Here is a 15,542-nt window from a genome sequence, read left to right on the forward strand (position 1 = left end):
TTAGCAAATGTAAAATGTGCAAAGGTTTACATAAAAATCTTGCAATTGAGGTACAAAAATTCAAAATTCAGGGATAATGTCTACAATGCCCTATAATTCCAGGCACACATATACAGATATATTTGTATTACTTTATAATATAAATAGTATCCCCATAATGTGGCAACATACACAGGTACTGTGGGAATCAAACTTCTGAACTACCTAGTCTGGGGATATTGAACATAGTATCCACGAGAATTCTCAAAACTTTATTCCTGGCTGGAAGATCTTTGGAGCAGCTCCCCAGCTTGCCAGCAGCTCATCAATACCTTTGTTTGGTGAGATGACGATAACACTGGGTACTAACAAACAATAAGAACTCATCCCCCTATGGGCTTCAATCCTCATTCTCTTTTTACACCCTTCTGTACAAAACCAGCTGTTTGCTGTGACAGAAATGCACCTGAGCCAGCATGACCCAATCCAGACCATCTTTAACAGCGAGCACTCCTACCTGCTAAGGCATCCCGGTAAAGCTGCACAAAGTGGTTGAAGATATCCTTGGGCAAACACTTCTCATCAGGCAAACACTGCAGGAGGATGACGATCTCCGGCTGCCCCACGGCGTGCATGCCTTTGGTAGTGAAACACCAGCACTTCCTGTTCACGTCTGCACAGGCAAAACAGGGCTCAGGAGAGTGGAATTTCAAAGCACAGCCCCAAATTTCACTGCAGGAAGACAGCTCTTGCAAGAGGCAGTTTTACAGCAAGTATTGTTGTGTTATCGGTCACACAGATAAAATTACATCCTAAATCTGCTACCGTGCAAGAAAAGCACGCCCAGAACAAAGGCAGCTCCATAATTCCCAGTTTACAGCTAAGGAAGAGCCAGAGCATTACAGCTCCCTGTGAGATCTTGGGATTAAGAGCACAGAGTAGACTTTTAGCAGTTTCTGTATTCAAATTAAAGGACAGGACTGAAGTGTGAATGAAGGGGCCTGGGAAGAGGCCAGGCTGTTGGCTGTGCATCCCATGATCCTGACAGCTACACCGGCTTCCAACAGTGATATCTCTCTTAGGATGGAGAGCTGAATGTCAGGTCTTTTCATGAGACCTCACTGTGCTGTTCTGCTTCACATGAATGTCAGTACAGACACATGCTCTAAGCTTCACAGTTCATTTGCTGAGAATTAAGTTATTTCAATAAAACCTCTATCATGTATTACATTTTTATACATATGCAAAACACTGTACTGCGATCTAAGAGATGCTGAAAGGCTTGTAAACATCTTAATTTATTAAGTTATAAAACACCCTGCCCTACCAAGCTGGACAGGAGACATAGATCTCCAAAGCTGGAGGCTCTATTAGTCTAGTTTATATTTGCTACACAAAATTATCTGCACTGATGTCTAAATCACCAGAAAAGAGCCTTTTGTCATTTAACTTCATATGGCTCAGTACAAACTTGTCAAAGTGTGCACATTTTCAGAGACTATCCTACCAAATAAAAATGCTGCTGTTCCTACTAATAATATATACAACATTTCCCCTCCCATAGACCAAAATTTATTTAATAATAAAAACTTACAATTTACTATTTTTACCATGGACAGCAAATTAGCATTTAAAACAAATACTAGAGGGTCAGGGCCACCATCCTCCAGCTGCTGCATGACAGAGATCTGAGAAGGTCTCTCTTCTACAGCGTAGTCTGTGAAAGAAAAACACACAATGAAATCCTTAACTTACTGGTACAGACTCCACATTATAATCAGACAACCACAATTCTGATGCTTTTTAGTCTTTTGACCTTTTAAATAAACACTTATTTAAGTATTGCTGGCTTGACTGATTGTTTCCTAGGCTGCTATTTTCAAACTTTAATAGCACTTATGTAACAACCTCTGTACACCCTTTAGAAAGGTGCAGCTTGTTTCACAAATCAACTATTTTTCGGTATCAACTGAAGGAGAAAATTGAAATCAAATTGGGAAATGTGTCACGGTGTCAACTGAAATCCCAAACCACAAAGAAGTTAAAATTGTTATTTATGGCACAGTATAGCAGAAGGGCATCAGTCCTGGACTACAAACACCAACACATGGTCTATTCCTTTGCCAGGTAGCTCACACTTTCTGTGCATTACCTACAACAAAGGTAACAAAGAGGGGAACACTCCATGAAACAGCATTTTTTATAATCATGGAAGGTCTGAATCCAGTGTAAAATGGATCCCAACGTGAAACTCCAAAGATGTCTGTAGTGTGCTCTATGATTAGACTCAGATGATTAGCAAATTAAAATTTTTCATCCCTGTGATTATAATCTACTCAGTGTTAAACTTTAACAAAAAACAGCTGCACTGATGAAAACAGATTTTGAAAGAAATGTATAACCTTCCCAGCTAAAATTATCTAGAAAGAAAGGTAATTTTGCTTTCCAATATGAAAAGTTGTTTTTCTATTTTTAATAGAATTAGAATATGGGAAGTAAAATGCTGCTAAGAAAATTCAGTATGTGACAGCATAGGAAACAACAGCAACTAAGTATACAAAATACAATTTATGTGAGGGTATTTATATGAAAGCTGAAAAGCATATTGCAGTTTCACTCATTTTTTTGTGGAGGAGACTGAACAATCAGGCATCCATATGAACAGCTAACACAGGAGGGAACAGATTGTTTTGAAATTAAATGCTGCTCACATTTTGGTTCTGACACTATTCTGCAATAAAAGGTTACTTCCAGCTTAACATTAGAAATGCACAGTGTCAGCAAAATATTTAATAGGAATAAAAAAACCCAGAGATGAAAAAATAAGTTAATTCCAGGAATGTATTAAAGGATGTCATGAATCAGACTGTGGAAAGCAATTTCAGATAAACAAATACACATTTTTTTCATCTTTTAAAAATTAGTTTTTAATTTCCTTAAGCCTCCTCCATTTGGATATTCTGGGAGGGGACATCACAATGACTAAAAGCTTCACTGTGGGCCAGGTTGTGCAATAGTGTTGTTGATGCAGTGCTCAGGGATGCCTCAGACAGAGTTGATGTTCCAACAGCATTTCAGAGAAGGGAACATGAATATTCATAGGACTAATTAAAATCTATCTCTGTGTGAAACATTCCCCACAGTCCGATTAGTGAAGAAATTAGCACATATTTCTGGACTGAAGTTAATTCTTTTTGCTTTGTGTTTTATTTCTTACAGGAATTTCACTGCAAGGTGAGGCTCTTCCTAGAGGCTCACAGGGACCAATGGTGGAAATGAGTGTCCCAAAATTTACCCAGGAGCAAATTAGTGAGAATTTCCTCAAATACTCAGCATATTGCCAGCATCTTATTTTTAAAACAAACACAGTAAGCATTAGGTTAATTGCAAACTGGTAAGCATAAAAGCCAGCTGCCAAATAATACCCTCACCTCCTTTTACTCCAGTGGAGATGAGAATTGGAGGAAGCCCATCTTCAGGAATTAGATTCATTGCACTGCCAACAGGACTGCCAACCTGAGTTATATTTCCCGAGAATACAGAGGCATTATCAGTCTACAAGAAGGAAACAACAAGGAAGGACAACATTACAAAAGTAATAATGATAAAACTGAAAGAGTTGGCTGACTAGATTACTAGATTACTACAGATGTAGGTGAAGGAGTCTGCTGGAGAACCAGCAACACCAAGTAATTTGGCTCTTTAACAATAGATGATCGTGTGATGACTCCTGTATGTGAACTACTACTGAAAAGTCTGCTTAGACAGAGGTTGCAGCTCCCTTCTCTATCACCACACACCTCCATTTCTTCACAAAACCTGTATGTACCTATCAGAATTTTTTGTGGAGTCTCAGTTCCACTCACATGTGGTATGGTGGACTTCACATTGTTACACTATATCTGCACTTGCCTGCATACATCATTTTATGACAAGCATAGCGTTCTTCTGATTCATGCCATGACAATCTTACTGTTTCAAACTCCTTACTGACCATGACACACCTTTTTAAAAACGTGTATTACACAAATGTCCTTCACACACAGGTTGTACAGCCAAACACTTGGAAGCCACACAGACAACAAACACTGGTCAGTGCTCTGCCCCATAAAACCTCACTTCAGTTCCAAATACACGGTCTTTTAAGCACTCTGCAAACATTAAAATAAGGAGGACACTTGCAGTACAACAAACTAAGACAAGCCTCAGCAGATTTCCTTGCTCATATACTGTTCATGGCCAAGGCAAGGAGGTATTTTGAGTGGTGAACAGTGTAAGGCTCCCTTACTTCTGCTGATAAAGAGTTGTTGGCCATGGGCTTTGACGGATCATGTGACACTGCCAAGGTTCCTGTGGAAGTTGTCCCAGCCACTGTCAGTTTTGCTGCATCAGCAACTTCTCCATTGGGTAATATCCCATCAGCAAACCAAACACGCCTTTGTTCTCTAGGCTGAGCCACTGGGGAGAATGTAAGAGAAACAGGATTTAAGATCTCACAGCAACATTAGCTGTGAGTTTTTAGTACAGAAATAGAAATGTGGACTTTAAAGGACTTAAGACATCACCTAGTGCATTCCCTACGGTAGCACCACGTATAAACACAACTGCTGAGAACAATTTACTTGCCCTTAAAGACCTGATGTCTCTGCTGGCAGCAGGAATATCACAACTGCCATTAGCTAGAGTATTTGGAATGGATGAAGTGCAGATATTTTCCAAATTCTTGCTACAGGTGAACTGAAAATAAAAAGAAGTCCTCTTACCTTCTGCTCCAGGATGTTTTAGAACTCCCACAGGTACCATGACAGTGGGAGGCGGAGAGCTCAGGGCGCCCGAGGCCTGAGCCTGCTGCAAAGGAGGGATAGTAGAACAGTATTCAGCAGGATTGTTAGGGTTAGGGCTCTGGCTTGAGGCACTCATCATGTTCTCCCAGGCTTGAGCTAAAGCAAACAGAGAACAGGAACCGTGAACACAGAGGAAGGTGTCTAACACTCCAAAACACTGGGTTAAGTTCCCAGCTGCAGTCGGTGTGGACCCTGCCACCTTCCCTTCATGTGAAAGCCCAGGAGACTGTAACTGAGGGGAAAAAAAAACATATCAGGAGAAACAGTACTGCCCCTGTGCAATAAAACTACCAGTTCATAAAGAAATATTTTCTGAAAATTATAACAATACTTTTACTTGAGTGGTGCTTAGTTCCTCATGCTCCATTTTCTTTCTTCTTCAAAGATTCTACTGAAAACACTCAATGTATACATAAATATATATGTATATCAAACTGCATGGACAGACACACATTCCTATCAGAAATGTTTCATAACCCACAGAACACTTGAGCACATCTATCTTTTGTACATGATAAAAAGCACCTTGTATTTCTTTTTATACAGGGCACATCAGCACAGTTTATCCTTAACTGTAAAAAAACTCCTTATGCTCTTAATTTGGAAGGTTTGACTTGAGCCTTAATTAATTTGACCAAAGAATAACACATAAAACTTCTTTGTCAAAAATATCCATCTAAGGGAAATCTCCAAATATCCAAAACAGGGACAGACTGTATCTCCACAGTACTACTTCTTTTTTCACTTGTAAGTAATGCTTGTAGCAGGGTACCAGAAAATTCAGATGTGTGCCTGCACCTTCACCCATATTAGTATGTTATAAGTGAACACATTCTTCGAGTCAGGCATAAATATCGTGCCACCTAAGGTCTCAGAGCATGTACATCTTTGGGTTCCTTGGACTATGAATTGTTAGAAAACCAAGGTGAAAATAAAAAGACCAAAAAAATCCAAACAGAAACCAACAGAACACAAATTCTCCTTCTTCCCCCCATCAACCTGCAAAACCAAGAGTGAAATGCCTGTCAATGGTATTGAAATTCCATTTGAGAAAACAAATTAAACTGAAGCGATTTTTAAACAGCAATTCTGTGTCATTTAGAATAAAAGTCCTGAAAGAAGAAAATGTTAAAATGCACAAAGTTACATCTGTAGGACCATTTTATTAGAAAAGTCATAGCATAGTAACAGAACTTTTTTAAAGCCTTCTTTAAATCAAGCGAAGTGCCAAGTCAGCATAGGTACCAATTGAAAACAGAGTAACAATAGCACTGGAAACTGATGGAACACAGCCTGGCCATGGAAAAGTGCCAGAAAACACAGAACCCTCCTCCCACACCCAGTGAAACACAAACCAGGTACCGAGCAACCAAATGAAACAAAGAAATGCTTTTAAAGGGCGATTCCCACCCCGGTTCCAAGACTGGGCAAACGTTAATGTTCACCTGCTGCACTGAGTGGGGCAATACCCCCAAAACCTGTACTGACAAAAAAACTGCAAGGAGCAGGAGGGATTGGAGACCATGAGGCTACAGGTTAACTAACCAGTAACCCAGAGCATCCCCACAAGCCCTGCAGCAGGGACAGAACAGAGGCAGCTGGGCCCAGCCCAGCCGGGCAGGCAGCAGTCCCCGGAATGACCCAGGCAGGGGTGTCACTGCTCCCTGCCATCAATGTGCATCCATCTTTGGCCAGGTGTATTTGTAATTCCCTGTTCTTGTACACCTTGAAATGTGTTCATTTCTCCAACTCAAAATTTAACATAACATTTTACCACCCCTTCAACGTCATTACTGGGACTCAGTTTTATTTTCTAGATATTACAACCTACAATTCCCTGTCATCTTACATATTTGGCTTGCAGTAAAGAATTATTAATAATTAAAACCTACCACTGCACACTGATTAATTTTTAATATGTTTGAAACATTTAATATTTTTGGAATTTTTTTTTTAAAAAATGATTCCTGTTTAATAACAGAAACTGTCTACTAATTTTGGATTTTCATCTCAAGATGAAACACTCAGTTACTTTCAAACAAACTTGCATAACATTGAACTTTTTTGGAGAAAAAATAAAGCTATGAGCTTCTAAGGTTAGTGTTTTAGTCTAGATGTTCAACAAATTAACAGATCTTTCTGAAAGCTGCAGACCAAATAATCCACTATCCAGTAATAAGTAAAGATACTGTCAAAATTACCTTGTCTGAATGCTGACACAAACCAGAATTTTCCTAACTAATTTTTGGTTAAAATTACAGCAGCAATCTTTGACAAAAGTCTCCAAAGTTTAACTAATCATTTGCAGCAGAGGAGATTCCGTGAAAACTGTTCAGTAATTATCAGGATAGTTTGTTATCCTAATGGCTAAAAGTTTGCATTTAGAGCCTGAATTTGTCTGATTTCTTATTCTACCTACGACATGTTAGAGTGCACCTGTCAGACCTTCATCTACCACTGAATTAACTTCTGTCAGCAAGTCTCAGTTATCCAATATATATTTATACCTTGAGACCAAGCCACCCATTCACCTTCCCATTAATAAACCCGAGATGAAGTGCCTGGAATTTCTCACGAGGAGACAGGTTATCTCATGATTTAAACACTCACATGGGTCCTCTCTCAACCTCATCCAATTTTTCAGCCTTCTCAATTCAAACCATAAAAACTGAATGCTGACTCTTCCAGCAGCAGCTGTCTCAGTGTCATGGACATAAGTCAACTGGACAGATAATCACCCACCTACCCAAAGGTATCTGCCAGCACAGGAAGGTCTGGAAATTCTCACAGGCCTCAGAGAAAACAACACTCTGTGTTTGCCCATATTGACACCACATCTCTATGGTGTTAATACAATAAAGGACAACACACAAAATACATTCCAGAGCCCTTTGGTTAAAACCAAACTGAGTCTTTCCTTACTCCAAGCAGAGGTAACAGAACTTTTTGTTTGTTCTACACGTCAACTTCAGAGCTACTGGTGACCTTTCTCCTGTGTCCCATGCTCACACCAGGCCTTCAGCCACAGCACCACCCTGGGTTTGACAGACTCTCCAGTAATGTGCCCAAAGCAACAATCCAAACTCAGTTGTCCACATCCGTGGACCCATTTTTAGACAAGATCTCCCAGTCCAGTACCATGGAGTTAAGGAGAAAGAAGAGCTGGATTAATTTGTAGATAAATACTACCTTCCCAATCTCCTACAGTGCATCATCTAGAAGAGGCACAACTGCATTACTCTCCTCTTTGGCATTCCATACCAAAGTATAACAGATTATCTACTCAGGCAGCAAAGGCCACAGAGTAGGCTTCTAATTCAGAAGGAAACAAAAAAAAAGCCCTGAATCACAGTTTTTAGAATCCTGGTAGACCATTCACAAATAAAAGCTTTCAAACTCACTGTAACCTTACCAGTTTTTGCCTTTTGTCAACCATATTTAGTTTAGAAATCTCCACTCTCCACAGGGATTCCACGCTGGCCTCCCAGGGGCCTTTATGTTTGAGAATACTTACCCATACAAATAAAGTGTTTTGATTTTTTTTTTTTTAAATAGCATCACTGCAGCTCCATACAAAGCCAGCGAAGTGCCACATCTGGTATTCTCTTTCCACTTACCATTCATGAGCACTGAGTGGCAGATCACACACACTCTGGCTTCCTTTCGGTCCATGTACAGCAGTTTGCACTTCAGGCTGCAGCAGGCGGCACAAAACACCTGGAACCAAGGGGAAACAACTGAAGTGTGGTGCAAAAACAGGGAGAAACTGATGGATTTGGACAACAGAATATCTGCAAATATATGCAGAATATAGAGGTAAATTATGGGTATTTTCCCACTAAAGCCACAGTGACCAATACTTGCCAACGTGCCTGTGCCACTAATCCTGATGCAGCAGTATTTTGTGGAAAACAGAAATTCATGTTGTCCTGAGACTGCACTGGGGTGTTTTTAAAATGTTTGGCGTAAATGACAATGGGTAAAAAATACCCCCTACATTACAGTCCCTGTAATTCACAGAATTAACTTCAGTCATAGAGCACGAGTACTTTCTAGAATCAAATATACATCAATGCACAAGTTTTCCACATATATAAGACTGCTATGGCACAGGTTAATTCAAACAGATCATTTTTCTTTGCAGCAGCACAATTCATCTCTATTAGCAACTCTAATTGTTTTATCTCTTCATATATAACAACCTGTTCCTCAGCTGAGACTTTGAACAGTGAAGTATCAAAATGTTTTAAGTGTTCAACATACAAACCAAGACATTTAAGAAAGTTGAATGACAGTATTGCAAGAAAATTTTGCTCCATCTATCTAAAAAAAAAGCTCATATTGACATGGTTACAAACACTACAACTTCAAAACACTGGAGAAAAGTCAGCAACTGCATTTTAGACACACTGGCTGCTCAGGAGGCAATGGATGCCCAGGAGGACAATGTGTTGTGGAGATGCAGGTGCAGAGCTGGTGCTTCTCACCTGAACCAGCTCTAATAACTCTTCAGTCTTGGGCAGGGAACAGGTTTGAGGCTTCCTCCAGACAAGCAAAACCACAAAAATGAGCGTGGCTCGTGCACCAAAACACACACTTGCATGCAGAGATAATCCTACAGCAGTAACTGCATTCTTATAATCCTGTAGAACTGACAAGTCAGGTGCCCTAATGATTTCTTATTTGTTTGAAATAATAATATTTTCTTTATTTAAAAAGAAACTATTTCCTCAGGGTTATTGTTCAGGTGACGTGAAGATACTGATGAACATCCATTTCATGCAGAAAGGGGGTGTCAAACCCAGGAAATCTAGAAACAGAAGCAGTTACCTAACAAATGATTTCACACAGCAAGAGAGAATTTCAAATTTTAATTATAGGTGGGTATTATCTCTGCAATCCACTGTGGATTACTATGATCTGTAATGCTTTCTAAATCAAATTACTCCATCACTTCGGCAACATTATTTCTGTAATACAGACAAGAAACTACATAGAATTCTCATATACAAATATGTGTAAGCCTAATTAAATTTCATACAAGTTAAAGATCACACCAAATTACAACTACTTTGCAGCCTGTTATTTGCAGTCTTTTAGTAGAAAATGTTTAAAATAAGCAAATCTAAGTTCTGAGTTCACCCTGAGCGCTGAAAATCCAATGTGAAGTAGGAGCTCACCCTGTCTAACTACAACCAATTTAAATGTTTCCTACTTATGTCAAGTGAAACATTTCAAAACCAAGATATGAGTAAGTATACACTGGCATTTCCATGCAAAAATAAACCCACCTCTTCACATATGTAAAAACCTTTTTAAAAAAAAAGCAAATGTACTTTGAAAATCTGATTTCTGCATTTACACCTTAACCCAATTTACAAGCATTCTAGGGAATATTAATAACAACATCACAGCATATTTTAGAGACATTTGACATCGGCAAAACTTCCAGTCAAAAGTTCATTCAGTATTGAACATGGAAAAATCAATGTCTTCAACCATAAATGAAGGACCGACACAAATTAATATCTAATTTAGGACTCTTTATCAAACAACATGTTGTGCATTCAGCAAAGCTCCCCAAATGCAATGATCTAAACATTAAAAGAGAAAATAGAAACAGTGACAGGACACCCTCTCTAAGGTTGCACCCTCTGTAAGGCTGCATCAGCCTTTAAGAGCAGTAATGCAGAGAACACAATCCACTGACAAGTCAGACTTGTTATAATCCTCAAGTCATTATCTCAGTATATCATGCTATAAAAAAATAACAGCAGTGTCAAAGCAAAATTTGATGTTACTAGGGTTTTCAGGTTCACTGGGAGTTGTTAAAGCATTAGTTGCTAGGGGAATTGGTGGGTCTTTTTATATTTTAGTGGAAAAATATAGTTTTGGTTGCCAGTAAAAAAGATTGCACACAAATTTTCTGGTTTTCCTATCAAGGATTATAAAGTCATCTGACAACATAAAGTACATAAATACATATAATTTGTATATAAAGTTATATATAAATACATATCATTTATGAAGGTGTTCACACACGTTCTTCAGGTTCTTAATTCAAAATTTACTGTAAGTGTATTACTTCCTACCAATCCCATGAGGCTCACATCTTCCATTAACTTTGCAATTATTATCCTGAAATTAAAAATCGAGACAGACTTCCCAGGTGCCACTCAACTATTTTTAAATGCAATGTTCATTCCCAAATGAAACAGGTAAATTCACCCCTACTACAGCGATTTGCCACAATGCTGAGAAGGCTTAAAAAGAATCTGCTGTGCTAAAGCTTGTGTTCAAAATATTGAGACCTGTGACTTCTCCTAGAAACAAATAATTGAAGAGTTGAAGACAATGCCTCCCCAGCTCCTTAGGGGAGATTCAGACACTTGAGAACAGGTATTTATTTCTCCAGCCACTGCAGCCACATCCATCAGTGCTTGCCTGTCAAAGCCTTTGGTCTCTCTCTGCCCAGAACCCTTACAGGAATGAAGGATGTGAAGCAATTTGCAGTAAGTGCTAAGTATTATTTGACTTACACTGATTCTCAGCATTTATTAAGCAGTGCTTTCTGCCACATCTTTTGGCTGCACTTGTGCAAATTTGGCCCAGACAAACAGTAGCTAACCAAGGCTTCTAAAAACAATCCATTCTGAGGATTATTCTAACACTGATACCACTATGTGACTTTTCACAGCTCAGAAACAGAGCAGAGGGACCTCTTCTTTTATCCATTCCCCACATGTAATCCAAAACAACACTGGTTGTTCTTCTCAAGGTTTGCCAGAATAATGTAAAAAAAAAAAAAAGAGAAAAAAAAGAAAAAAACCCACTCTGCTCTAGCATTGCAGTTTTTATCTATTTTTTTATAGATATTTTCATCTTCTGCACATTCATTTGTGCAATCCAGGGCTTCATTACAGTCATTACAAAGAAGCAATTAAATCCAAGCAATGAACTTGTTTAAAACACAAAAATAATTAGAAAACATTACTGTAAATGAAAATTGAAGTGATATTTGTTAAACTCAAAAAAACCAAAATCAGTAGAACGACCTAAATAACTGACAGTATAAGTTAATATATCAAAGCTAAAATGATGGACATTCTGCCTTACAGATTCTCCTTAACTGCAACGAGAAGAAGAATGAGGCCTCTACACAAAAGGCAGACATGTGCTTTATATGATGTTTATTGATCACCTGTGGTGACTGGCTCCACATCAGGACTTCACTGCAACCAACCTGTAACAGGATGGGCAGAAGCACCTGGAAGTCCTGGACCAGTGCATAAAGAAAGTCTGCTTAGGTTTTAAAAGTGTCCTGGGAAAGACTGTTCAGCATGTCTCAAAATCAAATTTGAAGAAAACCTGCTGGTGTTGCAGTGAGAGATGAAACGCTGTGCATTTTGATTACACAAGGACAGAAGGGACACATACATATTCCATTAGAGAGGAGTAAGCCTGGGGTTTCTGCTTCCAGAAACAGTTGGCATGAGGATTTGAGCTTTTCTCATAGATGCGCTTCTTTGAGGTCCTTTATTCACATCATTCTGCTTTCCTGCACTCTTCTAGTAGCAAAAATTATCACCCAGAGCAATCAGGAGGTCTTTCAATCAACTTCAGAAAACTTTGAATAAGGCCTAAATGAACCAAAGCTATCTTTACTCTAGTTCTTAGTTTTGGTATTTCTTTTTAAAATACTAATTAATACCTGCTTGACAAGAGTGTTAGTTTACACTGCTTTTGAATCATCATTTTTTCCCTAACTTCTTACTTATGCCACTGACATGTATTTCAGTAAAAAGATATTTGGAAATACTTTACAAGTTAATCATTCACCATAAACTCATCACATAAGAATTTGTGTTTACATAGATGGCACAAAGATAAAAGTTTTAAAACCCCTCGATACTAAAATATTTCTTACACAACAAAAGGTGATACAGAAATTATGTTTTAGTTGTCTTAATTACAAAATTTCTCACCATGTGCACACATATCTGGTTACAGATAATTTACTGGTTTTTTTCCAGGAGTGAATGTATGTTTCAAAACATGTAAATATTATTTTAAGAAGTGTAAGCAATATGAGAAAAGTTAGGAAAGAAGACTGAAAAGAACAAAGTTGATCAGCCATTCCAGCAGGAATGCCTGCAATTCAACAGCACACTTTCAGTCCAAAGCAGGATGTTTCAGTATCTTTAATGGGGTTATTGATGCAGTAATTTCTGTAAACTAGTTTCCTGCACTTTGCCATTTTATAAGAGTTCAACATAAACCCAATGATGATGATCATTGCAACCAATACACTGCTCATACAGGCTAATAACAATCAGTTATTCTTTATTAGAACTCTAAATAGATCAGAGTTTAGAAACTCTTTTTTTCCCTTCACTCAAACATGGATTTTTAGGAAGAGATGTCACAAGTAACTATAGCCAGTGGCTTAGAAAGCCCTCTGATCTGATGTTGTGCAGTATCAGGAAAAAAAACCAACAGTGTTTTGAGCTACTCACAAAATCTGAACTTACCTTCCCACAAGCTCTGCAATGGTGCCTTCTTTTGGTGAATGTAAATCTGGCCTCACATTTCATACAGTTTGGTGCTTGAGAATCTGGAACCCACACTGGAGCCACCTCACCCAAAGTCGTAAAAGGCTTTCTGGCTGGAGCTCCAAACTGACCAGCTCTGAGATCATTATCTGGACTATCTGGGGCTACTGCAAGGCACGAACTATTAGAGACTCCAGATTCATACTCATCCAAATGTTCCCCATTAGTACCAGTACCAGAGGCATTTGAAGATGTTTCACCAGGAAACGTGTCTGCTGTATCCCCTAACTGTGTCTTACCAAAGACATTTTTGTTTTTACTATTACCTCCACAATTTGGGGGAATAAGATCATTTTGTAAGTGGTCCGACAATGGCTTCGGAATCTGCAGTTTCAGATTTGTAGGCTGTTTAGGTCTTGCACCACCAAAAGGAACACTGATATATTGCAGATTAGTCACTGGTTTTGGTGAAGTTTGCCCTTGCATGGATGAAACCTGACTGCAAAGATTATGTAAATAATTTTTCTTTATGTGGTCACCAGTGCTGTTTAAAATAAGACCACTCCCTTCTGTGGTCTCATTTCCCCTCTGTTCATAAACATTAGTGTAACATTCTGACTTGCTCTCCTCAATCTCCTTTTCCTCTGTTACTGAGTCTTCCTTGGAGGGTAAAGTCTTTGGAACATGAGCAACAACTGGGTTCTGCATTCCATAGGAATCACAACCATTAGACAGAGAGCTTGCTGCTGATGTAGCCATCACATCAGAGAGACTGGGCCCTTCAAGCTCATCTATACCAGTCCCCTTTAAGTCTATGCCTGCCTCCATCGCCCCATCTCCACCTTCTTTGCTATTACCACATGCATCATCAGGCTGTTTGGTCTGCAAAAGTCTTTCATTCTCTCCTAGAGTTTGCTTATTGTTCATCTCATTCAACTTTGTCAGTTCCCAATTAGTCATCTCCTGAGATTCAGGGTAACATTCTGCCACGCCGAGCGATTCCGTTGTGCCGAGGTTTTTATCACATTCAATGACTTCGCTTTCAGTGGCACCAACATCCTCAGGGCCAAACTGCTCTGCAACACATTCCTTGTGATTGCCACTTCCAGCCACATTAGGCTGACAGGTTTCAGCGAGCCCAGACAGGCGAGACTGTAGCTGCTGGGTTGTTTCCTGTTCTACAATTAAGCTTCCATTACTGGAACCGGGAGAAGAGTTTTTAGCTTCTAGATCCGTTCTCTGAGGAATGGCTTTACTAGTAAAATTTTCAACTGATACACAGTTTTCTTGCATTTTAACAGTACCATCAACTGGCCTCTGTAAGAGAGTCACTGCATTGATCCCTGCAGTTGTAGCTTCTGAAAACAGCGAATCCTTACTCACATTAAAATCATCCTTTAATCGAGAGGAGGGGCATGCGATGCTCAGGCTTTCAGATGAAGCATTGACCAAAGGACTTGCAGAGTCATCTTCAGTGCATGGCCTGTTTACTTGCTTTTCAGTATCTGTATCCTTTTCCATGGATCCATTTACAGTAACACTCAACTGGTCACTCTGTCGGTTCTCATTATCCAGTGTAAAGCCAATAGTGTCCATCAGGGACTCACTGCTGTAATTTTCACAATCCAGCAAATCTCCACTTTGTAGTGTTCTGTCACAGTTGTGCATGACTGCCACCACTAGCACATTTTTCTCCTCTGGCAAGCAAGCTGTATTCCCACACTTCTTTTCCCCTGTTTCCACAGTGTGACACTGATCATCACGATTACTGTTTCTTTTAATCAACTGATCGTCTGCTGCTGCCTGATCATCAATCCACATGGCTGGGGTCTCTGGGCTTATGCCAAAATCCTTCCCATTAGCACAGTGATCCCCTCCTCCTGTTGGTGTAGTCGCTGAATGGGACAAGGAGAAAGCCTTTACTCTCTGCTGACATTCATTAGGAGTTGTAGCTTCATTCACGTTGGCCACGGTTGGGTTGAACGACAGGCGGCGAGAAGGCGGATCTAGGATCTGATTCCACTTTGCACCCAGCACGGTAGGTGAGACAGCGGCATCTGGAAAAGGGTTTCAATAAGAGAACTTACTGTCCTGCTGAAGCTACAGGTTCTATTAATTCTGTTGCATTAGAATGCCCCAAATATAAATGCAGAGATGTTCAAATACG

General features: G+C 39.4%; 1 protein-coding gene across 1 annotated transcript in view; it reads right to left on the bottom strand.

Annotated features, from left to right (window-relative positions):
* The window catches only part of ZFYVE9 (zinc finger FYVE-type containing 9), a 56,610-nt gene that overhangs the window by 20,088 nt on the left and 20,980 nt on the right, over positions 1-15,542 (bottom strand). The window contains exons 4-10 of the mRNA XM_008925199.3: positions 13,355-15,432; positions 8,441-8,540; positions 4,743-4,919; positions 4,268-4,437; positions 3,411-3,534; positions 1,574-1,696; positions 497-652 (exon numbers count right to left, since the gene is read on the bottom strand). Coding sequence (XP_008923447.2) covers positions 497-652; positions 1,574-1,696; positions 3,411-3,534; positions 4,268-4,437; positions 4,743-4,919; positions 8,441-8,540; positions 13,355-15,432 — 2,928 coding nt within the window. The remainder of the gene's footprint in view (positions 1-496; positions 653-1,573; positions 1,697-3,410; positions 3,535-4,267; positions 4,438-4,742; positions 4,920-8,440; positions 8,541-13,354; positions 15,433-15,542) is intronic.

The sequence above is a fragment of the Manacus vitellinus genome, unplaced genomic scaffold, assembly GCF_001715985.3.
Source record: "Manacus vitellinus isolate BGI_N305 unplaced genomic scaffold, ASM171598v3 scaffold_21_pilon, whole genome shotgun sequence".
Classification (NCBI taxonomy): Eukaryota; Metazoa; Chordata; class Aves; order Passeriformes; family Pipridae; genus Manacus; species Manacus vitellinus.